The sequence below is a fragment of the Haplochromis burtoni genome, unplaced genomic scaffold (genome assembly GCF_018398535.1).
Source record: "Haplochromis burtoni strain Fernald_Lab_line unplaced genomic scaffold, NCSU_Asbu1 Contig_41, whole genome shotgun sequence".
Lineage (NCBI taxonomy): Eukaryota > Metazoa > Chordata > Actinopteri > Cichliformes > Cichlidae > Haplochromis > Haplochromis burtoni.
In genome coordinates, this window is record NW_024582402.1 from 2,532,271 (window position 1) to 2,554,123 (window position 21,853).

A 21,853-nucleotide genomic window follows, 5' to 3' on the forward strand; every position below is an offset into this window, starting at 1 on the left:
AAATCGATTTTTTTCTGCACCGAGGGAAAAAATGCCTCCTCCCTGAAGATAACAGCTGATACTCTGAAACAAAGGATGTGTGCCATCACCCCAAATCCTTTCTGCCTTAAGGGTCACCCTCCCTCTGTACAGGAGGTCAGGATCATTTAGCTTCAGTACCTGCCACTTTGCTACACAATTTAACCATATGCTCCAACCTCTTCTCCAACTCATCTAAAATCAGTAACTATTTCCTTCATTTTAAACACATGAAATGTTTAGAAGGGACTGTCCACACCATGCTTGAGATTCATCTACAACTGGGTCACGATCTGCATCATGAAGCAGAGAGATGATCACCGAGTCGTCTGCAAATTTGATTATATGTCAGTCCTGATCGAGGTTCTGACTCGAATTTGTATAAAGAACAAATAAAAGTGGAGTCACACCACTGAGGGGAATCGGTGGAAGGTAAAGTACATCTGATATTGTTGACTTTCACTTTCTGAGGTCTATCTGTTAAAAAGCCTCACTGATTCAGATTCCAGGTAAGTTCACAAACATAAAGGTTGAAGAAGAAGACTGATTCCACGTTTTACTGTACCGGTATATAATTACTATTAATTCTCTGTATTGTACCTTTAATGTATGTTGGCCTGTTTGTCCTGCAAGATTGGTCGGTCTTCTTTTATTGCATGCTGTAAATACAAAGTCCATCCAAATATCGCAGGAAGGCCCTGCATCAAGACAGGTATACTTCAGAGATATCGATCTATCCAGTTAGGAAGCATAAACCATTATGAATCTGCTGTGAATTGTGAATTTCACCTGCTTTGGTGCAAATGAAAGTTATAACAAGACATCCCCCAAAAAGAGAATGGATTTGCAGGTGCTGGCCACAGATATTTCCTTTTCTCTTTATCTATCCTGAAGGATTTTTCTCTACTTTTGCTTTTTGATAGTTTCCATGCTACTGCTGGCTAAGATAATAAATGCAGCTTATTCAGCTCCTCAAAGATGCAGGAGAAACCATGAGGTGGACCATTACACACAGGGAGAGTGGACAGGGCCATATAAGGGCATCAACAGCGCAGCAGTACTAGAATGAGTACTTCGTGCAGACTAGTCGTGCATGTTTCTGAGCAAAATGTCAGAAACATTAGCTTTGAGGGCTCAACATCCTTTAGTGAGACCTGTGCTCAAAGCCCAGAACAATGAAGCTGAATTGGGATTTGCCCAAGAGTACCAGGGTTAGCGGGTCCACCAGTACTACCGAATTCTTTGCACAAACTAGAGCAAAACAATTGGCTGCTAATGGATTTTGTTTTGTTTTCAAAGCAGTGCATTCTTTTTCAAATGACCCCAAACTGCGCTATACTGCCAAACATACTTCCTAGTCTGCCTTCACACACATATGAACCCACAGCACTTTCATCATTATCACACTGTGGACAAGAGCATTTTTACAGCTCTTACTTTACTTAAGTCGTCACAAAGACAAGCACAGATAGTTTATTTTAAAAAAAGCACATTTTATGACACAGACATGTAATGAGACACCATACGTATTATTGATAGCTGGCATTTAATAAAGCTCAAAGGAATAGAAAAAACAATAACAACCACAAAAAAAAAAAAAGATCCATGAACAGTTGAGCATAGTTTGTTAATTGAAAAGAAAATGAGTTCAGAGTTGGAAAAAAAAAATACTATGGTTTTCTCTGTATACTTGCTGGGTTTTATACAATACCACACTAAAGCCTGTGTGAGACTTTACGCACTCTCAGCTACACTTTGCATTCAGCACACTTCCTTCAACATCTGCACTGCTTCCATTAGTACACACTTCCATCAGTTAAATGTTGTTACAAAAAATACTTCTATATGCCAAAATATATCTGTACAGTGTAAACACATACTGAAGGAACGTATGATTTTAAAAAAGAAAATGTAACAGTAACGTAAAAGAAATGTAATAAGCATGTCCTGAAGAGGGAACATCTTCGATTAGACTGGACAACAGTGGACGGGGTCCTCAAGTGTTATTTACAACTGTGGACGACCTCGAGGGCGATCACGCTCTTTAACAGTTTATCCACATTAAAGTGACATTTGTAGTGTTTGTCAGATCCAAATGCAACATGGTCAACGGCGAGCATTCGAAATCACTCTTAAATTGCACAGACTGATGACACAGTGTGGGATGTCCGTCTAATCTAATACTCACGATAGTCCCGTCAGCGACGCTGCTGAGCGGTCACACTTTTTGCATCTGTAGCACAACAAAAGGCCCCCGAACGACAACATACCGACACGCACGTGATAAATTATAAAAGCTACTCAAAAAGCTACCACAAGCTGACTCGTTCATCTTTAATGGAACTGCCATTATATACAAACTAATTTAACTTATACAGGTACAGCATATTATGTTTCTCTGAATAAAATCTAAGACGCCTTTTTTTAAAAATCATCTTCAAAGCATCGAAATCGCACTGAAATAAATTAAGAGCCCATTGCAGGTGCTTTCCAGAACAGTTTGATGGTACTGCACATGCTCGATAATCTCATCATTTTATTCGGAAAGTAAGTGCAATCACCAGCTGAGGTATTTTGAACCCTCACTCTTCATGGCACTTCACTATACACACACACACGCTCATTCGAACACACACAGACACTAAATTTAACCGTCTAGAAGTTTTTCAGTCACGTGTACAAAAAACAAACAAACAAACAAACAAAATACATGCCTCTGATCAAAGATGGGGAGGCGGAGGGGGGGGGGTAAGCTGATCCCTCATCTGTGCCGCAACAGGCGGTGACAAAATGACGTTAACACTCACGGTGTGTTCGTCTGACACAAAACAAGCATAAGGCCACACATGATCAACTCAGAGAAACCAAACGGCCTCTTTCAGAGGCGTGACATTCAGTGCTTCAGTGGTTCAACTAGATAAGGCATTGGTTCGCCTCTTAATATTTTATTCCATCTCTCTCTTTGTTTTGGCACATGAGAACATTGATGCACGTGCTGACGAGTACACACTTGGGGCTCGTTTGAAGCTGTCCAAATGGTTACAGCCAGCTCTGATTTTGTGACAGTAAATCTGAGGCCCACCCGTGTTCTTACATTCCAGTTGTGATTTCTAAAAGTGGGAATGTCAATAAAAGAGCAAAATCCGCTAAGTCCTGTGTTTTTGCTCCGACGGAGCACATCCGGATGCTGCCCAACCCAATCTGGGCACTACTTGGGGTGTTTTTTGGGCGTGCCCTGCTTCTTGGTCTGCCACAGATGGCTGGCGATGGTAATGGCATCCACGCTGGCGGACATAGTTTTGGCAGGGATCTTGCTGAACTGCTTCCTATCGGAGTTGTACTTGTACAGAGCTTCGATCATCTTTGTTGTAATATTTTTCGGGCCGATGCCGGCCAGTTTGGTGATCTCCTCGGTTTCAGGGCAGTAGGTGTAAACGGACCGGAACTGGCAGCCGGCATCGCGAAACAACACCAGGAAGTTGTTGGCTTCAGATTTCTCCATTTCCTGTGGTGGCAAATTAAAAGAAAAACAAAAAAACATCTCATTACGGTTTGTTACGCTCTTTTTAGTCAGGAAAAATATATTTATACACACAGATACAAAACATACATCAAGTATCTTGTTTTTCTGCCCTTCATTGACTTTGCCAGCCAGGCAGCAGTGAGCCAGGGCGTTCTGGATGATGTGCTTGTTGGACTTGGCACTGGGCTCCTTATAAAGTTTAGGTCCTGTGGGAACAACGCACAAGCGTGAGACTGCAGACAAAAAAAAATCCTTCATTGTTCAGCAGCTATGCAAATGTAAACAAACTATCTAAACGCCTGTGTCTACCTGTGTACTCATTGTTGGAGGGGGTGGAGGAGGTGGTGGAGTCGTTTTCCCAGTCCTTCTCTCCGTTACGGCTGCCGGCCGAAGGACAAGAAGAAAAGCCTTCCGCGGAGTCCGGCCTGGAGGTGATCGCAACACAAACCAACAAATGACACACGCAAACATAACCACCACGAAGACGACAGACGAGCGTGGACACGTTACCGACACGTACGCCAACAAAATGCACACACACACACAGACATGCACACACACAGATGTGGCAAAATAAGGTCAGACGCCGTGACACAGATCTCCAAGCCCTGCCTGTTGTCCCGCATTACATCATCGTACTGTCATAGTCAGATGAAACGGAGCAGCGAGGGGCAGAAACGGCACGTTCATCCAAGCAAAAGCAAAGTCTCGGTGCTGTCTTTATAGGTGCTGCGAGGGATGAGCTCAAGTACTTATGAAGGAACGAGCAAATACACTGGTGAAGCAGAGAGCAGCCAGCAGAGAGGAGGGAGCAAACAACAGCCTGAGAGCAGCACTGCACAGGACGGGAAGATGGGAAAAGAAAAAAAAAAACAAGAAAGGTGGAAACAGCTCAGCCACGCGAGTCTCGGGAAACTTATTGCAGAAGCAGCTATTCAGTGTCGACACATCCATCTGCTTTTATGCGTTTGCCAATGAAATGAGGTCTATACAGTAAATCAACACAGAATCACATCTACTTCAGTTTAATGCACTCGCTCTGCTGAGGCGTTCCTCGTCGCAGGGTTACTAACCTTCCCTTTCTTTCTTTGGGAGAGCTTAAATAAAACGGGATATTGGCAGAAGCTAGTTTGTGGCCTCTGAGGGAAGCATGCAAAACAGAGGGAGAAAAGAAGAGAGGGACAAGAGAGAATCAAGATGCAGACTGCAGATCCTCACAGGGAGAAACGAAAAAAGGAAACATTTCCTCGAATCAAAATCACAGCTGGAAGGTCACAATTGGGAGGACACGAACCCACAATCCAAGTAATAAACTGCTTTTGAAATTAAGAGTTTTATTCTTTATTCCTGGGCTGGTTTCATTGACATGGACAGGTGCTGACAGATGTTTGCGTTCCTTCTTCTGGATCTTTTTGGGTCCAAAATGTGATCGTCAGGCAGACAGGCTGCGCCTTACCTGTTATTCTTCCTGTTATCTGCGTCTCTGTCATTGTTGGCCAGATTGAGAGATGCCAGAGAAACGCTGGACACCGAGAAGCCTCGAGGACGCACACCTGCGCAATGACAGCAGACATGTGCGGTTTTACCACGCGTCACAAAGTTCAGGTGCGTTTGCTCGCTGGGTTTGTCGCGTTGCTCACCTGTTGCTCTCGCGGGAGGAGTCGACGACTCCATGACGTCTCTGTGGATGGACTTGGGCCGCGGCTTTTTCTTGAGACTTCCAGATCGAGGCTTGATGACCTCGTCCATGTCCTCCATCAGTTTGAGCTGCTTCCTCCTCAGATACTCATTCTTGATGTATTCCCTCCTCGCCCTCTCGTCGTCCTTCTTCTGCTGTTCTTCCTCCGCTTTCAACCTAAAGAAGGAAACCAAGAGACAAGTAGGTAAATGCAAACTGTAGTTGGACGGTGAACACAGGCAGAAAGTCAGACGGACCGTGCAGCCTCCCTCTTCTGCTCCTGGTCCAGCTCCTGCTGTTGTTTCCTCTCCTGAGCTTCCTTCTCTCTCTGCAGCCTCTTCTCCAGCAGAGCTGCTTTCTTGGCCGCCATGTCCTCTTCCCCTTTCACATCATCCTGGTGTTTCATGGACAGAAACACACAGATGTATAACAGACCTCCAATTATAAGCACAAGAAATGAAAGCTGGCTGAAGAAAGTGTGATTTGTGCAAATCAAGTGTGAAACTCAGGATCAAAGGTAAGAAAACTGACTCTTTGTAAGGATGGCAGCTCTGATGTTGGTACATTATCAGAGTGTAGTGGACTAACGCGTGTTTGTGTTCTGGCCCGTTATTCTCGGCCCTCATTCGCCCGTGGTGTATTGTCTCTGATCAGCTCATGGCTCAACAGGCTCATCACCGCACATGCCGTTCCAGATTCACACAGTGTGAAACTCTTCCTTCACCATCAGGGCATGCAGTCTGTGTTATTAATGAGAAGTTGGTGAGCCGTGCACCAATTACCATTACAGTTGAGGGAAGAGAGTAAAAAATGTGGGGTGAATACTGAACTGTTTCATGGCAGGTACTACTTACACATCTCGACTAGCGGTTATGCTGATGTTAGAAATGTTAGGCCATGTTTAAATCACCATCATTTTTTTGTAAAAGCTAAAAAACAAAAAAAACTGGAGGTTTGTTTTGAGCTAAAAAATTTGATGCTGAAACTCACCGTGAAGAAGAAGCCACAGCACATCTTTTGGTCTTCTCCTGTTTCTCCCTCTCCTGCCATCTCCTGACCTCGGCTCTCTGGAGGCTTCAGGTTCGACTGAGGCACCTCCACCACGTCTTTCCGATCCTCTGGGTCTCCTCTGACCCGGCTGTCTGTCGTCCCTTGGATCTCCGACACCGGCTGAGAGAGCACCTGTGATGTTTTCGATTGTTTGGATTCTCCCTTCAACTCCGTCTTCTTCTCCCGTCGCTCATCGTCCTTTTCTTTGGCTGCTTCTTTAGTAGGAGGCGTGTCAGCACTCGCCTTTACCACGGCTTGCTTTTCGTTTTTAGTGTTTTCTTTGTTGTCCTTGGTGTGTGCGTGCTTGCTTTCCCCAGAACCCTCATCGTGGCCCAAGTAAGCAAAAGAACTGATCTGCGTTTGGCTGGAGGTGAAACGCCTCAGTCTGGGCAGGCTGTCCACGGAAGTGGGTGTGTTGAGCATTCGGCTAAAGGGCGTGACCTTCAAATCATTTGGACGCGGCGTCCGAGGGGTTCTGGCGTGGAAGGAGGCCGGTCGTCGTTTGATGCCGGCAGGGGAGCGATTGGGTGCGTGTGGAGAACCAGAGGAGGACAGGATTGGCGATAAGGAACCCACCGAGCCTCTCCCTGATCCCCGGCCTGTTACACTGCTGCTACGCAACTCACGGAGCTGCCTGAGTGGAGCAAATACCCACAACATACATGTGACATGGTAGCAAGGTGATGGTAAGTGACCAATTCAAATAAGTGGTTTGGATTAGGTGGTACCTGTGTGGAGACGGTGCAGGAGGTGGGATGACCCAGGCTTGTTGCTGCTGCTGTCTCATGGCCATGATCTTCTCCTGCTGCTGGGCCAACCGCTGCATCTCTGTCTGCAGGAAGCTCAGCGACGTGTTCAGCCTCTCAATCGAGCGTGTGTATTCTGCAATATCGGTTTCTCCTGGCGTCACACCTGCGTCACCGCAAACATGAGCAATGATGTGAATTATGTACCTAAATAAATCTATTCAGACAGCTTCCTAAGATCCAGGCTGAAGAGTGAAACGTTAGCAACTTGCAGAACAATACAGACATTTAATCAAAATATTTGAAAGACTCACTAAAACCCCCCCAAAAAAACCAAACATCTTGTGCTGTGATTTCGTACCGCCACCATCTTCACATGGAGATTTCGGAGCTGCCCCGTCTGGCTTGCACCTCTCGGCGCGCTCCATGTTGCCCTGCCTGATGTCCTTGGATGAAGTGAGCGGTTCTGGCGGAGGTGTTTCTGCTCCTGAGCTGGAGCTGGGGGGTGCTGTCACTCCCTTCCGCCTCACTACGTTCAGGAAGGCCGTTCTGCCCATTCTCTGTCGATGTCGCGTGAAAGCAGCTTCCACCTAAAGAGCGAGACATGTGATGTTTACACACTTATATGTGATGCTAAGTTGCTATGAGTCTCTTTAAGTCAGTTTACCTTTTTCTTTTGTGCTTCGATCGCTCTGCGTTTCTCTTCCAGCTTCATCCTCAGCTGAATCATCTCTGAGGCGATGAGGTGCGAGGGATCTCTGGGTGAAGGAGATACTGGAGAGGGTGATGTGATTGGTAGAGGAGGTGTAGAGATCTGGAACCAAATGTAAACATCAGCGACACTGATTCATTGCTATTTCAGCCTGAGGTGTAATCCAGAAAGATTTGTGCGAGTGGCTCAGAATGAATGACAAACCTGAGATGAAATGTTTTTTGGTGAGTGCGTATAGGGGACATTGAGGTCTGAACTCTCTGGCGTGGTCCCTCCACTGCTCCTTCCCTCCAGCTTCCTGATCTTCTGCTCCGCGAAGCTCGTCATCCGCACCAAGCCACCTCCGGAACCACCGGAAGATGAGACAGGGCTGACTGTGTGTGATCTGGGCAGCGTGGGCGCTGAACTGGGACAGGGGCTGTTTCTGTCAACTCCATCTCCCCGTTCACTCTCAGGGTTAGGGCCACCGACCCCTTTGCGTCCTCCTTCCTTGCTTCTTTCCCCTTCTAGCTTGTCCGGCAGAGGACACGACCGGGTCATGGCCTCACAGTCTGGGTCCATATCTGAATAGTCTCTAAGCGAGGACGAGTCCTCATCCAAGCTCTGGATGTCTTCGGTCCTCACATGGATCCCTGTGTCGACTTCATCAGTGGATACAGAGTTAGGATCGTGGTCATTGAGTCGCGCCTTTGCTGGACTCAGGTCATCTCCTCTACCTTGGGCTCCTGGAAGGTCTGAAGGTTCTGCACCATGGAGAAAGAAGGCATTATCTCCATCCCCCATCCCCAAGCTAGCGTGTGGTCTTTCAGTGTCATGGATAATCTTCAAGGCCTCCTCAATGCTCGGGGGAGTTGATGGGCTGATGTGGCCAGCGTGGCTGGGGCTGTTTCTGTCTGGCAGGACCCCGTTAGAATACCTGAGAACAGAGACGCGTAAATTAACCGATTACAGTCACAGTGCAGGTTAGAGGAATCTTTTAACTTCCTGCTCAGTGAGAATCAGAAAGAAAGTGTTGGATACCCTTTATATCTCAACTTTCAACCATCACCTATCCAGCTACCATCCATCAATCCATCTGGTGTCACCATGTCAACATGTTACAAATAAATTGTTTTCTAGAAAAAGCATTTATTACATTCAATCACCACCTACATGTGTAAAACTAATTAAAAAACATTATTTTTTGCATCCCTAACATCATTTAAAGCTGGCAGGAGCCATTACGTATGGATCAAAACAAGCCCGCTATACTGTACCTGCTTTGGCTCTTGACTGTGAATGTGTTGTTCCGTCCCAGAGGCTTGTGTGAGGTGAAGTCGTCATCCTCCTCTGGTATGTGTCTGCTCTGGCCGTTTACACTGACAGGCATCATGGAGAGCTGGCGTTTCATGCCTCCTCGGGATGCGTAGTGAACTTTGAACCCAAGGCCGTCGCTGCTGGCCGAGCGCGTCATGCCGCGCAGGGAGGGAGCCTCATCGAGCGGGAAGGTTGGGTCTCCATCCAGAGGAATTTCAAAGGAGATTCCTCGAGAGGAGGACCTAAAGAAGAGGAAAGGAGAAGAATTGTTAGTTTAATAAGGAAAAAAGGTCCACTTAGGCCAAAGAAGGCACAGTTTAGCAGGGCTGTTGGATTTCAAGCACTTACTGTTTTTCTTTGGGCCAAGTCCCGACACAGCCATCAACATAAGACATGGAGGTAGATCTCTTCATTACACCTGTCAGAGACGCAGAGTATATTTGTTTAAGAGACTTATTGGCTGTATGAAAATATTTACACACACTGTGTGTGCAGTAAGTGTTTACTTTTACAGTGCTATGTTTAGATTGTTTCTACTGCTGCAAATCAGCCACTAGAGGGCATCTTGATTCAAAACAAAACCATGCACTGGTTAGTATTAACGCCCCTCAGTGACTTTCAGAGTACATTATTTTATTGTATGAGTCAAATAAAGCTCTTTGTTTTTTTGTTTTAAGTTCTTGCCTCTTCTTCACACTTATTTCCACACTGCTGAATAACGAATCATCAGAAATGCTCTAAAACATCTGTATCACAGCAGATGATCGATCGTTACCTTCAGAAGGAATTTTCTCTGGGCTCAAAGGTCTGTCTGCATAGCTCTGTTTGACTGGACTGGACACAGGAGCCATGTTTCTACAGGATACAGGCTCACAGGCTGCATACAAAAACATACAGTCAATATTCAGCTTTTCAATCATTTACCAACAGCGTGCTAATATTGTTGTAAAGCTGTACTATACCGTTCGGGTCGAAGATTCTGGGCTGTACAAATGACGGTTTAACCACTTCAAACCACCAGAAAAGCTCAGCCATAAACACCAGGTAGTTACTCTGCAAGACCACACCAGCTTAATGGTTAATTTGGAGATATTAGTAAATGACAATGAGCACAACACTTGACTTCTCCCTCCGTGTCTCTGTAAAGGTGCTACCAATCATAACAGATAACATCTGGATGGATTAATGAGGTCACAGCAAGTCAGCAGCCTGTCTCACTCTGGGGTTTGTGTGCATGTACTTCCAAATGTTTGACTGTCTGATTTACTTAATATCAAATCCATACACCCTTTGAAAACTGCCAAAAAACACCATCTGGAGTTTAAATTAACATGTGCACGGAGGGATGCAGAAAGCAGCGCGAGTTGTGAATGTGTTTGTGTAATAACCAGATAGGCTCAGGAGGTCTGCAAAGACGATGATCCGTAGAAAACTAATTTGTCAGTTTATTTCTTCTCTAACAAGGTGAGTCTTTAGTGTAACCTAACAAGCAAAAGATCCTGAGATTGATCCCGAGAGGAGACCCAAATCCCTCCGAGGTTGTGTCAAGAAGGGCATCCTGGGTAAAAATCTGCAGAACTACCTGCTGTACTGAGGGCTGCTTTCGTTTCTCCTCTAACAAGGAAAGAACGAGAGCTGAAAGCTGTGATCTCTACTCCTCTGTGTTTACTTAAAGTAATGTACTGAAAATGAACAGACACATGCAGACAAACACTTGTTAAGATTCTGTGCGCAGTGAGTCTGTGGTGGACGGGCAGTGTGCCAGAGCCTTGAGCTGGCCTTCGTGATCCACCCCACTGTTGTAGTACTGTACCACTAAAAAGTCAACATGCACACACACTAAAATTTATGTAGTGGATGAGAAATGAAGGAAAACAGTGTGCAAATACGAAAACTTTCTGATGTTTTGTTTTTTTTGAGGAATGGAAAGTCCCAGTGTGCTCCGATCATGGCTTGAATCTTAATGTTCCTTCCCACACTCTCTGCATACTATTTACCCACACTGCCACTGCTGCACTGGTGTTTGGATGGCACAGGGGTGCTCTTAAAGTAGGTCTCCTAACCATAACCAAATAATCATGAAAGGAGGAGCTCTGTGTCTATAAAAGTCTTTTTTTTTGTTTGTTTTTTCACAAGAACAAGAGAGACATGAAGAGAGAAGAACAAGAGAGGCGGGCAGAGATGTGAATCTGTCCTCTGTTGGAGAAGGGAGTGGGATGGAGTGAAGGGAGTCTCTCAAAAGTACAGACACTGCACTCTGAAAGCACCAGCACACACAGTCTGTTGTAATCTGTCTCTCTCTAACATATACATACATAGACACGCACACAGAAACATACACACAATAGCAATCCCTGTAAGCGCCAAGCCTACTCACATTCAAACTTTTCCTTGAGTGACTCATTTTTGCCCATGCGTAATTTCCCACTCTTGCTCTTCCCCCTCCAAAAACGTCTCACCATTTCTCCATCTCCTTTCACCGTGAAAGCAGAACTGTCTACATCCAGTTAGACCAACCTTTATAGAAGCATGGGCGTAGAGCAGGTCCTCCAGGGTGAAGTGGCAGCAGTGGTTGAGGTTGTTCCTGCAAAACTCCTGCACCAGTTGTAGGTTGTACAGACTGTCAGCCAGGGACATGGTCTCCTTGAGGCAGATATCTGTTCAGCAAAGGGGAGGGGTCAAACACAGAGACACAAGGAAAGGGTAACGCGCCACACAGGAAGCCGAGGACACGATAAGAGTTTATGTTTAAAAAAAGACTAGAGGAGGAGGAAATGACTCTTAATTGTCAGAATCAGAATCAGAATCAGAATTTGTCCTGCATTTGTCATAAGAAGCCTCTCATTTGAATCACTTAAGCTCCTTGAAATAATTTGTGACGAAAACGTTCAAACCCTCTTCAAGTGCTTCTAGATGAATCATCAGGATTTTTATCCCCTGACGTTACTATAAGGACGGCCCGTGTATGTGTAGGAGGTCTGACAAGGCAACGGAAGACTACGGCAGCTGGTTTCTCTGCTGTGATGTCATTCTGCGCTTTACTTAAAAAAAAAAAAAAAAAAAGTGAAGACAGTAGAGTAAATCAAGCTGCCAACACGAAACCTTAACGAAGCACAGCTTGTTTTCACATCTGGTTCACATGCCTGAGATCTTCCTGCGAACTACAGTCGAACCCCAGAGTTGTTTGTCTTTGAAATAGCAGCCGGCTCCACCTCTCCCTCACACAGCCCTCGTGACCAATCACATTCCAACCCGGGGCATTTTCAAAAACGACAGTGTGGGCAAGCTCAGAGGAAACACGGCTTTGTTCTCTATGAATCCTAGTACCCTTTTTCTTCCTCTATCCATCTATTTATACCACTATCAACAAATGTAGATGGTGAAATATAAGGATTAGGTTTTGCATTTATAACACTCGCTTATGCACAATGCAAGTATTATTAATACACTCTTTGTTAAGCTATTGTAAGAGGCTGGCAGTGAGAACAGTGACTTTTTTGTGCTCTGACTAAAAGACACTGTGGTTAGTTTGATGTGCGCTATTCTGTCCTTTAATATGTGTGTTTGAACTGAGTTTAGTCTTGCAGTCTTGTGTGTAATAAAGGTAACACACTAAAGTGTGGATAGTTAACAGAAGAGGGGGATGGTTGCAGACCTTCCAGTCTGATGGCCTGCGGGCAGTAGAAGTGCAGCAGCGCAGTCAGGGCGCAGCCATCTGTGTTGTCCTTCAGCAGGTTTTCCACCAGGGGGAGCGACGGCGCGCTCCTCTGGGCATGCTCCTTCCTGTAGCGAGCCTGAAACCATGGCAACGGCACAGAGACATCAGCTACATGTGTCATCGCAGTGGGTGTGTACAGCCGGCTCTCTGATTATCGATACAACCACATCTCCATGCTCCAGTCAGTCACACACACGGGTAAGGTAGAAGTGTTAATTTGAGGATCTTCAAACACACACACACCTGAAATAATACAGATTAACATCTTCATGCAAACAAACATTCAGTTAAGCCACACCTCAATAAGATTTATCATGTTATAAATGGTAAGAAGGACGCATATTCATAACCCTCACAACCCTGCTCTCTGCGACTGGTTGTGAGGCGTGGTTAGTTCCCTGCATGCATGCTAGCAAATGAACGGTTTGCACCATTTCAACATCTACTGAGAACTCAGTGGCACTGAGGCAGTCTGAAGCTCTGGTGCTGCAGCAGACAATGTGTGTGATTTAGAGTTAAATAATAATGTGTGTGAGTGCATCCTTCCTCCCTGCAAGTTTTCTCCATGTCCCTCTGGGACTATCAAAACCACAGCAACAACTTTACTACATATTATTATACACATTCAGGGCATCGGTATTCTTAGTTTGCCCATGAAGACAAAATAATTATCACATACAACAGAGCGATTATGTTCAATAAAATTACTCAGTAGAAGATCTCATGTTTATGTGCTCATAAGAGCTATGCATAGCCCAGTAGTATAGGTGTAGCTCCCTAATGACAGGTCATAAATGGTCACTATGATTTTTGTCTAAGATGTGAAAACGATGGTTGGGTTTGAAGGGTCGGGGGTGTCTGACCAAACCATGACGAGGGTCAGGGCCGCATGCAGTGACTGACAAGGCAAGTCGGGAGGTGAATGTGAAGGGACGGGGGGATTTTTGGGAGAGGAGGAAGTTGGCGGGTTTGTTGAAGAGGTGTTTCTAAGTATGAGTCGACTTACAGGTACTAATCTCCAGTACCATTTGCTAGGAGACTTGATGGTGGATGATGATCGGACAACAACAGGAGAGAATGTTAGGTGTTAGGTGTTTCCCCAAACAACAGCAGGGAAAAATATGCTACAGCTGCTAGGACTCATGAACAAACACCATCTTAATACCTCTACAAAAGCTATATAATACTTAAAATGTGTTACTTTCTTCACACATTTGAAATCAGCATCAAAACACACAGTGAGAATCACAGGATGCATCTGCTAAAGCAGAAGTTTAGTTGTGTCATACACCCATAGGTGCCCATGTTTACCCACATGGAAAAGAAATAGTAAAAACTTATGATTTACTCATGAAAGTGGCCACTTTCTCATTACTTTCATATATTGTTTTAGTAAGTATCCAAAACATACAAGTTTCATTATATAATTTTTCAAGGGATCTTATATCTGTTTTCACTCTTGTGTGCTTTTCATAGAAGTTTCACACAAGACAGATACAAACTTTATAAGATTTATATACATCTTTTCCATATGGGTACATATGACCCTGAACTTTATTTACACCATTTATTTTTGCTGCACTCCATTTCTTGTGATTTAATACAAATAAAAAATTTAAGTATTATTTACCTGCATTATTACAACTTTAAGCTAGTTTAATTTAAGCATCTGTAACCAAACAAAGTTGGTTTGAACCAATCAGCAACCTCTGAGAAGCTACTGGCCAATAAGGTCACAGCTGTCTGGGTCTGTCTATGTTTCATAGGTGTGACAAGAGTCAGATTGCTCAACCAACCCGCTGCCAAGTATTTCTTAAACGACTGGCTTCAAGCACCTTCTGTTCCAATTTTGCATAATTCTCATTCATCCAATCAATTGTAGGCGTTTTTTTTTTTTTTTAGCAGTGTACCTTACCAATAAGTCACAATCATCAAAATAAACAATTATTCCTCTTAGTCAAAAAGCCTACTGTGTCTTTAAGTAATGTAACTGGATTAATGTCAGTGAGGATGTTTATTTATAATAAGTAAATGTAATCATAATGTGTACCATACATAAAGAGACCCCACAAAGTCACAAATACTACGCAGCAACGTGTTTTGAGATAGAAGGCTGTAGTTTAGGTTCAAGGTGATTTATATTTTCAGTATTTAGATATAATGTTTATTGCCTAATTTCAGCTCCTTTTCAATTGCAAATGAGTTATTAACACAATGTACAGAGAGCTAATGGGAATAACTAATGGGGCAAAATAAAAACAGTCAGCGAGTTTGTCATATTCATTCATGGTCCCCAGACTAACTGCAGATTTGATCGATCAGGCAGGACTTGCAGTTTTATTTTAAACTTAATTGTAGTTTAAATGTGCACAGGCCTGTTTCAAAGTCAGATCTGTTTCCAAAGTCTAATCCCTCATTTCTTGGCCTCTCTTCTCAGTTTGTTCCATTAAACTTAATGCAGCCTTTTGAAAAGTTATTGACACAAGCTGCAAACTAATAAGCACTCGAAACCTAAAGCTAAAAATACTTTACAGAGCCACAAACATGACCTAATTTTTGCAACTAAGATCCTAAATCTTGTGTAACGATCCAACATTGTGTGTTTTCTAACTTTCTGCTCAATAATACGATTAAGACCTAAAGTCTCAGTCCACACAAAGAAACGCTGAGTGCTTGGTCATAAGACCATAGTTAACGACTTTTCACACAATCCCAGAATAAACAAGCCCCACTGAGAAGTGTCTTGTGCTCATCCTCTGGTGTGAGAGTGTGTGTTTGCACAGTGTGTGTGTACATGTAAAAAATCCTAATAAGTGAATAGACTTCTATCTCTCTGACACTGCAAAGAAGGAGCTGTGTGATGGAGCATGGAGGAAAGCAGCTGACTGACTGAGCGTCCAGCTATTTCTCAAAACCTTAAAAAGGCTGTAGTCTTCCTTTGTTCTAACTTGTTTTAACAAAGCCTTGATAGGTCACACACCCCGCGTGTGTGTTACCACAGCGCAATCACAGATAGGCACTGATCTCTCTCTCTGTCACTATATTAACACAAAACAGACAGTAAGCAATAGAAAACGTGCCAAGAAACTCCCACAGCAGATAAAAGCTCTCGTCTAACTGACTTAACCACTCGTGACGTCCTGCAGTTCTTTGAAGAGCCAGTTAATTCTGCTCCATATGAGGAAACACACTCACAGTGACACTGTGCAGGAAACTTACGACCTGTTGCCTGCGAACAGGTTCATCCACGACACTGTGTGTTTTCAGCTGTGAACTGCAGTGTAACTTTGTGGGTGCACCGCACATTCATGCTCCCCAGAGGAGGAATCCAGCCGACTCTGGCGATGCCCTCACTTTCCGTGCGCGGCCATTATAAAAGGTTCATATTTGTGTGAATCGCTAACAAATATCTAATAAGAAGATACTGTTACTGTTGGGCTGCTGAACTAACCTGTGAGCATGTTTTAGAGTTAAGGTGTCCACTCAGGAAGTGATTCACTCGCTGCTGGTGGACATTCCATACTCCGGTTGCCTAGGTAACCTAAGGTATTAAGCATCCTGTCACTGCAGCTTACTCACTTCCTGTATGAATGCCCCTTTAATTCACTGCATGAAAGAGGTCAAATCAACATTTTGTGTCTGTTACCTGGGCTAACTATCTGTCAGTTCTGTGGGTTGCTGGAAAAAGACATTCATTTTTCCCAGATGATGTACCCCACTAGCTTTAGAGGACACTACACTTTCTCTGCTGTCAGCATCAACTTCGATTTCTAAGTTTTGGGCTCTGCCCAACATTCCTCACAGAGGCACACAGGCCTGGAGAAGAATCTAGATCCTAAACAAAGGCATGTTCCTTGAATTGCATCTCTGAAATTAGTCCTTTCACTCCATTCAATCAGTGTTTACCTCTCTGAGTTAGAGTATAGCTAATCATTTCCACCTGACACAAGTGATCCCCCCTCCCCCGTTTGTACTCCATCTTGGTGAGATAAAAATCTTTTTTTCCATTTTTAAACGTTCGCCATCTTGTGCCTGTTTTAGAACTCGAGGCCCGACAAAGCACCGCACTGTAGCTTCACGGTTAAGTGACCAGCAGAGGATGGTATCTGACTGCAGTGTGTTTGTGCCAGTAGACTGGCTCGAAGCGTTGCATAACTACGAGGCCTGCAGGATGACACTGCCTCTCTTCTGCTACAGCTGACAAAGTTCCTGAGTGTCTTTCACTGTGGTGTCATTTCTCCCTTTCCTCCATCTCTGATTATCCCTCCTCCCTCTTTTTCTCTCTCTTGTTTTTTTTCCACCCCTGTGTCTATCACCCTTTCTCTCGTTGGCTTCCTCGCACATTTCTTTGTCTCCTTTAACAGCAGTGTGGCAACTCTTGCCAACATTTCTCTGCAGCTGGTCTGAGACTGAGCTCATCTGTTCCTCTGATCCACAGAGCCCCGTGTACTGAGCTGCATGTGACTGCATATGTGTGTGTGTGTGTGTGTGTGTGTGTGTGTGTGTGTGTGTGTCTCCACACGTTTAAAATTCAATAATATGAACGCGATTGGTGACAAAATGAGAAGTAATTGAAAGAATTCAAAAATAGATTTAATTAGAGATGGCACAATACCACTTTTTTTAAGTCCGATACAGATACCATAAATTTGGATATCGGTCAATACCGATATGAATCCGATATAGTGTTTTTAAATCAATAAAACTGTTTTTTTAATATCTTGCTGCATTTTGTATAAGTTCATACTTGAGTTTAAATAAACAACAACACTAAAGCTATTCTGTTATACCTGTATGTAAAAAATACACTGCACCCAAAATATTTCATAGTTCAGCAAAACTGATCAATCTAATAAACTTAAACTTGCACCATCTTCCCTATTCTGGTATTTTAAAGAGTACTTAGGAGAAATATTAAGCAACCTAACTAATAGGGTTGCAAACTCCCAAAAAAAATAAATAAAATAAAAATAGGGAACCACGCTCCACCTCATGATGCTTAGTCGACGTAATCAACTTTAATTTGATGCAGTGTGAAAAAAAATGCACAGAATTATTTTTCTACAATATTTAAATAGATTCAACATCTTTCTTCTACAGAGTTGCAGACTGCACAGATGGTATCTTCCCAAAGTAAAAAGTAGTATAGCTTACTAGGGTATATTAGACTTAACAGTTACTATATACAGTAATGGACTTCTACACCGATACCGATACGTAATATCAGTTCGGTCCATCTCTAGATTTAATAGATTTTCTTTTCTTTTTTGCAACACCTGCATACAAATTTCTCGTTTACTTTGCTGCTGGAAGTTACCGTAGATTGGAAGATTTATGCAACTCTGTGTGTAAAGTAAAAAGCTGGAACAAGGACAAAAAAAAACTACAATCTGTTGTTTCACAAGACACCAGAGTTTCATTTAGAGGTGCTGATAAAAAGAGCTAACAGTCTCCCCATGTTTGCAGTTCTAATAACAGGAGTTTTATAGCACAGGCATCAGCAGGTCGTTGAACACCCTGTTATTTGGATCATTCGTGGAATTTTTTATTTCAGTCTATGCGTGCGTTCTTACTTTAAGCGCTGTGGCGTTTGACTCCTGCAGTGAAGCCTCTCTCAACTTCTGCTCCTCTACAAGGATGTCCCTCAGGTGTTCATTTACCTTCAGAGAAAGAAAAGGAACGAGAAAGGCAATGAGGTCAAAAGTCAGACGAGCATCTGGTGCACACTGAAAGTGAATAGTGAGTCTGTGCTGAAGACTTGAAAAACCGGGCGGTGATAGTAAGAAGGCACACATCAAACAGAAGATTGTTTGTCACCACCACCTCCACCCATCAACGACTGAAGCTAAATATAAATATACCATCGAACCAATATACAGAACTCAGGTAAATTCTGATGCAAGCACAGGTTTAAAGGTTTGTTTTTATTGTTTTCAGAGGATCTGGCCCAGCACGCTGAGAAATGACCGAAGATACACATGGTCACATCAGCCATTCCCCCCCGCCATTGCGTGTCACGCCTCGGGGCTACGCAGAGACACAATCGTCAATGTTTTACCAAGTGTGTATCTGTAAATAAATCCTGCAAAGTGTGCATCTTTCCGCCTTTGGCCTTGAAGCATGCAGCATATGAGTTCTTCCAGAAAGGATTATGGCTGATGATAAGAAGATCTTACATTTGATGAACTCTGTACTGAGGCTTGTTTTATTATTTCAAGGAGAAAGAAAGGAATTCATCTTTGAGATGAGGCTGTTTCACACTCAGCTTACTCCTCAAACACTCATCAAGGACAGTAAAAACCACTTAATGTGACCAAGCAATCTTTAAACCAAAGCGCTGCAATAACAGAGATCAAACTGCTGTCATCTTGAAGGTAAAGTTGAATGGATTTTTAATATAAATACTCACTGCAAATACTGTGAAAGTCTCCAAATACTTAAGAATTACCTTATTTCTTTTTGTTTTATATTTTTGGGGTGCTAGCCAGAAGGTTCCCTGGTAAAGAGTAAAACTTCCCTAGTTGTTTAATTTGAATTGCATCAAACTTAACTGAAATACTGTGTTGTTTGTATTCCTGGAAACTGTAGTTTTTTTGTTGAATTATGGATGTTTCTTATTATTTTGTTGCTTATTTGTCGGCCTTTCGTTGAGATGGACCGTAAAGTGTTGGCTCACTCTTTAATACACATTTTAAGTGAACAAGCTTTGTGAGTGTAATTTCCCTCCAGGAATGTGCTTAACCTTCTAATTTACACAGTTGGCTGGAGTTAACGGGGTTCATGTTGGGTACGTGTTAGTGCTTTCAGCTGGATCCAGGTGGTGGATTGACCCCAGAGTTAAGTTTTACCCTTTGCCAGAGAACCCTCTGCATGGCACCCCAAAAATATTAAATAAAAAGGGTATAAATAAGGTCATTTTTTGCAATCTGCTAACACACAGCCATGCTCCCAGCACAGCCCACACGTGCCTGTGTAATTTATTTATTCTTTTTTTGATAATTTGAAGTTTAACACTGTAGGATCTAAAATCTCTCAGCCACATGCACAAACGCTGGTTTGTGCATGGTTGTAAAACCAAACTCAAGAGTCTGGCAGTCATTCGAAGAGCTGAAGACCAGTTAGATTAAATTGACTTTTGATGTGTGATGTTCCACAACAATGAGAAAATCTTTGTTTTAGTGCGTCCTGCAGCTGTAATGCTAATGTTACCATTAGCTTTGATTGTCTCTCCACAGGCCAGAACCATCCTGAAACTGTAATGCTGAGAGAAACAGTAAGAGAGATTGCACATGGTAAATGGAGTGGTACTTATTAGTGCTTTTCTTTTCTGAGCATTCAAAGTGCTTTTACCACACGCTTCATTCACACTCACACATACAGCCCTTTATTCTATGCCTTAAGCACTTTCTAAGTATCACACACGCTATCACACTCTGATGGATCAGGAGCAATTTGGGGTTCAGTGTCTTTCCCAACAGCACTTTGGGATGTAGATTGGAAGAGCCGGGGATCCATCCACCAACCTTCTGATTAGCAGATTACATGCTCTGCCTCCTGAGCCACTGCAGCTTCCAATTGTGGGAACTTTAATGCTGATTTGCAATCAATAAACAAAGACTGGCTGACGTTCTGTTTTCAGGTTGACCTTTGCAATCCAAGCCCAGCTTCTCTTTCTGACAGCAAGAACAGCCTATGAATGAAAATTTTAAAAAAGTTAAGTAAAGACTGGAGAAACACCCTTCAGATGTTACGAGTGTTGTTGTTGCGTAGTTTGTACACCAGAGGGCACTACTTCTCAGCAAAGTTAGGCAGAGTGCAAACAAGTTTTAGGAAATCTGTTCATGTTTATGTCTGAAGTGAAGAGTAACATCATGCAATATTTTTGAATATTAGATCTTTATATCACCAAATCAGTATCAGTATTGGTTTAAAAAACAAAAACAAACCTGTATCGGTCGTAGTTTAGCTGAAACAGGTGAGACTACTATCAAGTTGTTAAAAATGCTGACTGTATGTAGAAGATGGATGGAGATCTCAAAGTTGAAGCCAATGTGAAAGCTCTTTAAACCTGTATTCATTAGGTGGTCAGCAGGTGGCGCCTCCTCTGACTGAAGAAAGAAGTTCGGTTTTATAGAAATCCGCCCTGTGACTTCAGCAGATATTTTCCTGGTGAGCTCATAGTGACAACTGCTACTTATAAGACTCACTGAACACAACAAAGCTTGTTTTCTAAATTATGCTCCCGATTGCAGTGAAAGAGGAGAACAAAGCAGAAAGAAATGGCTACTCTATGATCCATCATTTGCTTATTTGCTTATCACATCCGATTTCAAAACATCAGTGAAAAATGCTCAGATTGAGGCCTCACAACTGGACTTGCTAACCACCATCACGCTGGCTCTGTCACTCTTTTATATACAGTCTACAAGGTTAGAATAGTCGTACCTCAGTGGGGCTTTACAGGCTTTAAAGCCCCACTGAGGTACAACTATTCTTCCTAATCCTGCTTTAACAGAGACTGGGAATCTCTCTGGCATTATCACATGTGCACGGTGCCAGTTTTTCCATCTTCTCCTCTTGCAAACATATTAGATTTCTTACAAACAGTGGAGGAATTAAGAACTCACACCCTTTCCAGGAGCTTGAGTGTCTACTAAATCCAGAGAACAAAGTAAGTAGAGTGAAACGATAAAAAGCCACCTTGGTAAACGGCTTAAGGCTTAATTTAGCTCGTGGAGACAACATCTCCCTGTGTTTGTGTATACGAGTACCTTGTTGATCCAGGTGGTGATTGCATCCTCTGTGTCGTAAGGCAGCTCCTGGATGTGTCCGTCGCCGTTCGATGGTTCGGCTGTGGAGTACCTGTTGATGCAGGACATCACCCTCTCCACGCTCACCATCTCTACGGTGTACGCCATCATCAGGGTGTCTATGAGCGCCAGGTGGGAACTCTGCACAGACACACAGCAGCCAGATCAAGTTAAAAAGGTAAAGTCAGCTACAGATTTGAAATTTTTATTTTATCTTTTTCTTTGAAAGGTTTTCCCAAAAGCAACAGACTGACAACTGGGAATTTTTACGTGCAAAGTTGCCAAAAAGAGTGTGGGGAAAA

General features: G+C 43.3%; 1 protein-coding gene across 3 annotated transcripts in view; it reads right to left on the reverse strand.

Annotated features, from left to right (window-relative positions):
* Positions 1-1,475: 1,475 nt before the first annotated feature.
* camsap2b (calmodulin regulated spectrin-associated protein family, member 2b) overlaps positions 1,476-21,853 on the reverse strand; it is a 33,846-nt gene continuing 13,468 nt past the window's right edge. The window contains exons 3-23 of one of the 3 annotated variants that reach the window (XM_005920452.3): positions 21,513-21,692; positions 18,315-18,401; positions 13,748-13,780; positions 12,679-12,817; positions 11,541-11,680; positions 9,986-10,076; positions 9,799-9,900; positions 9,372-9,441; positions 8,984-9,265; positions 7,932-8,643; positions 7,683-7,829; positions 7,377-7,605; positions 6,998-7,181; positions 6,210-6,903; positions 5,477-5,613; positions 5,182-5,396; positions 4,998-5,094; positions 4,615-4,680; positions 3,851-3,966; positions 3,629-3,747; positions 1,476-3,523 (exon numbers count right to left, since the gene is read on the reverse strand). In XM_005920452.3, coding sequence (XP_005920514.1) covers positions 3,227-3,523; positions 3,629-3,747; positions 3,851-3,966; positions 4,615-4,680; positions 4,998-5,094; positions 5,182-5,396; positions 5,477-5,613; positions 6,210-6,903; positions 6,998-7,181; positions 7,377-7,605; positions 7,683-7,829; positions 7,932-8,643; positions 8,984-9,265; positions 9,372-9,441; positions 9,799-9,900; positions 9,986-10,076; positions 11,541-11,680; positions 12,679-12,817; positions 13,748-13,780; positions 18,315-18,401; positions 21,513-21,692 — 4,137 coding nt within the window. In that variant the 3' untranslated portion in view covers positions 1,476-3,226. The remainder of the gene's footprint in view (positions 3,524-3,628; positions 3,748-3,850; positions 3,967-4,614; positions 4,681-4,997; positions 5,095-5,181; positions 5,397-5,476; positions 5,614-6,209; positions 6,904-6,997; positions 7,182-7,376; positions 7,606-7,682; positions 7,830-7,931; positions 8,644-8,983; positions 9,266-9,371; positions 9,442-9,798; positions 9,901-9,985; positions 10,077-11,540; positions 11,681-12,678; positions 12,818-13,747; positions 13,781-18,314; positions 18,402-21,512; positions 21,693-21,853) is intronic. The other 2 variants (XM_005920454.3, XM_005920455.3) reach the window with 2 other exon arrangements.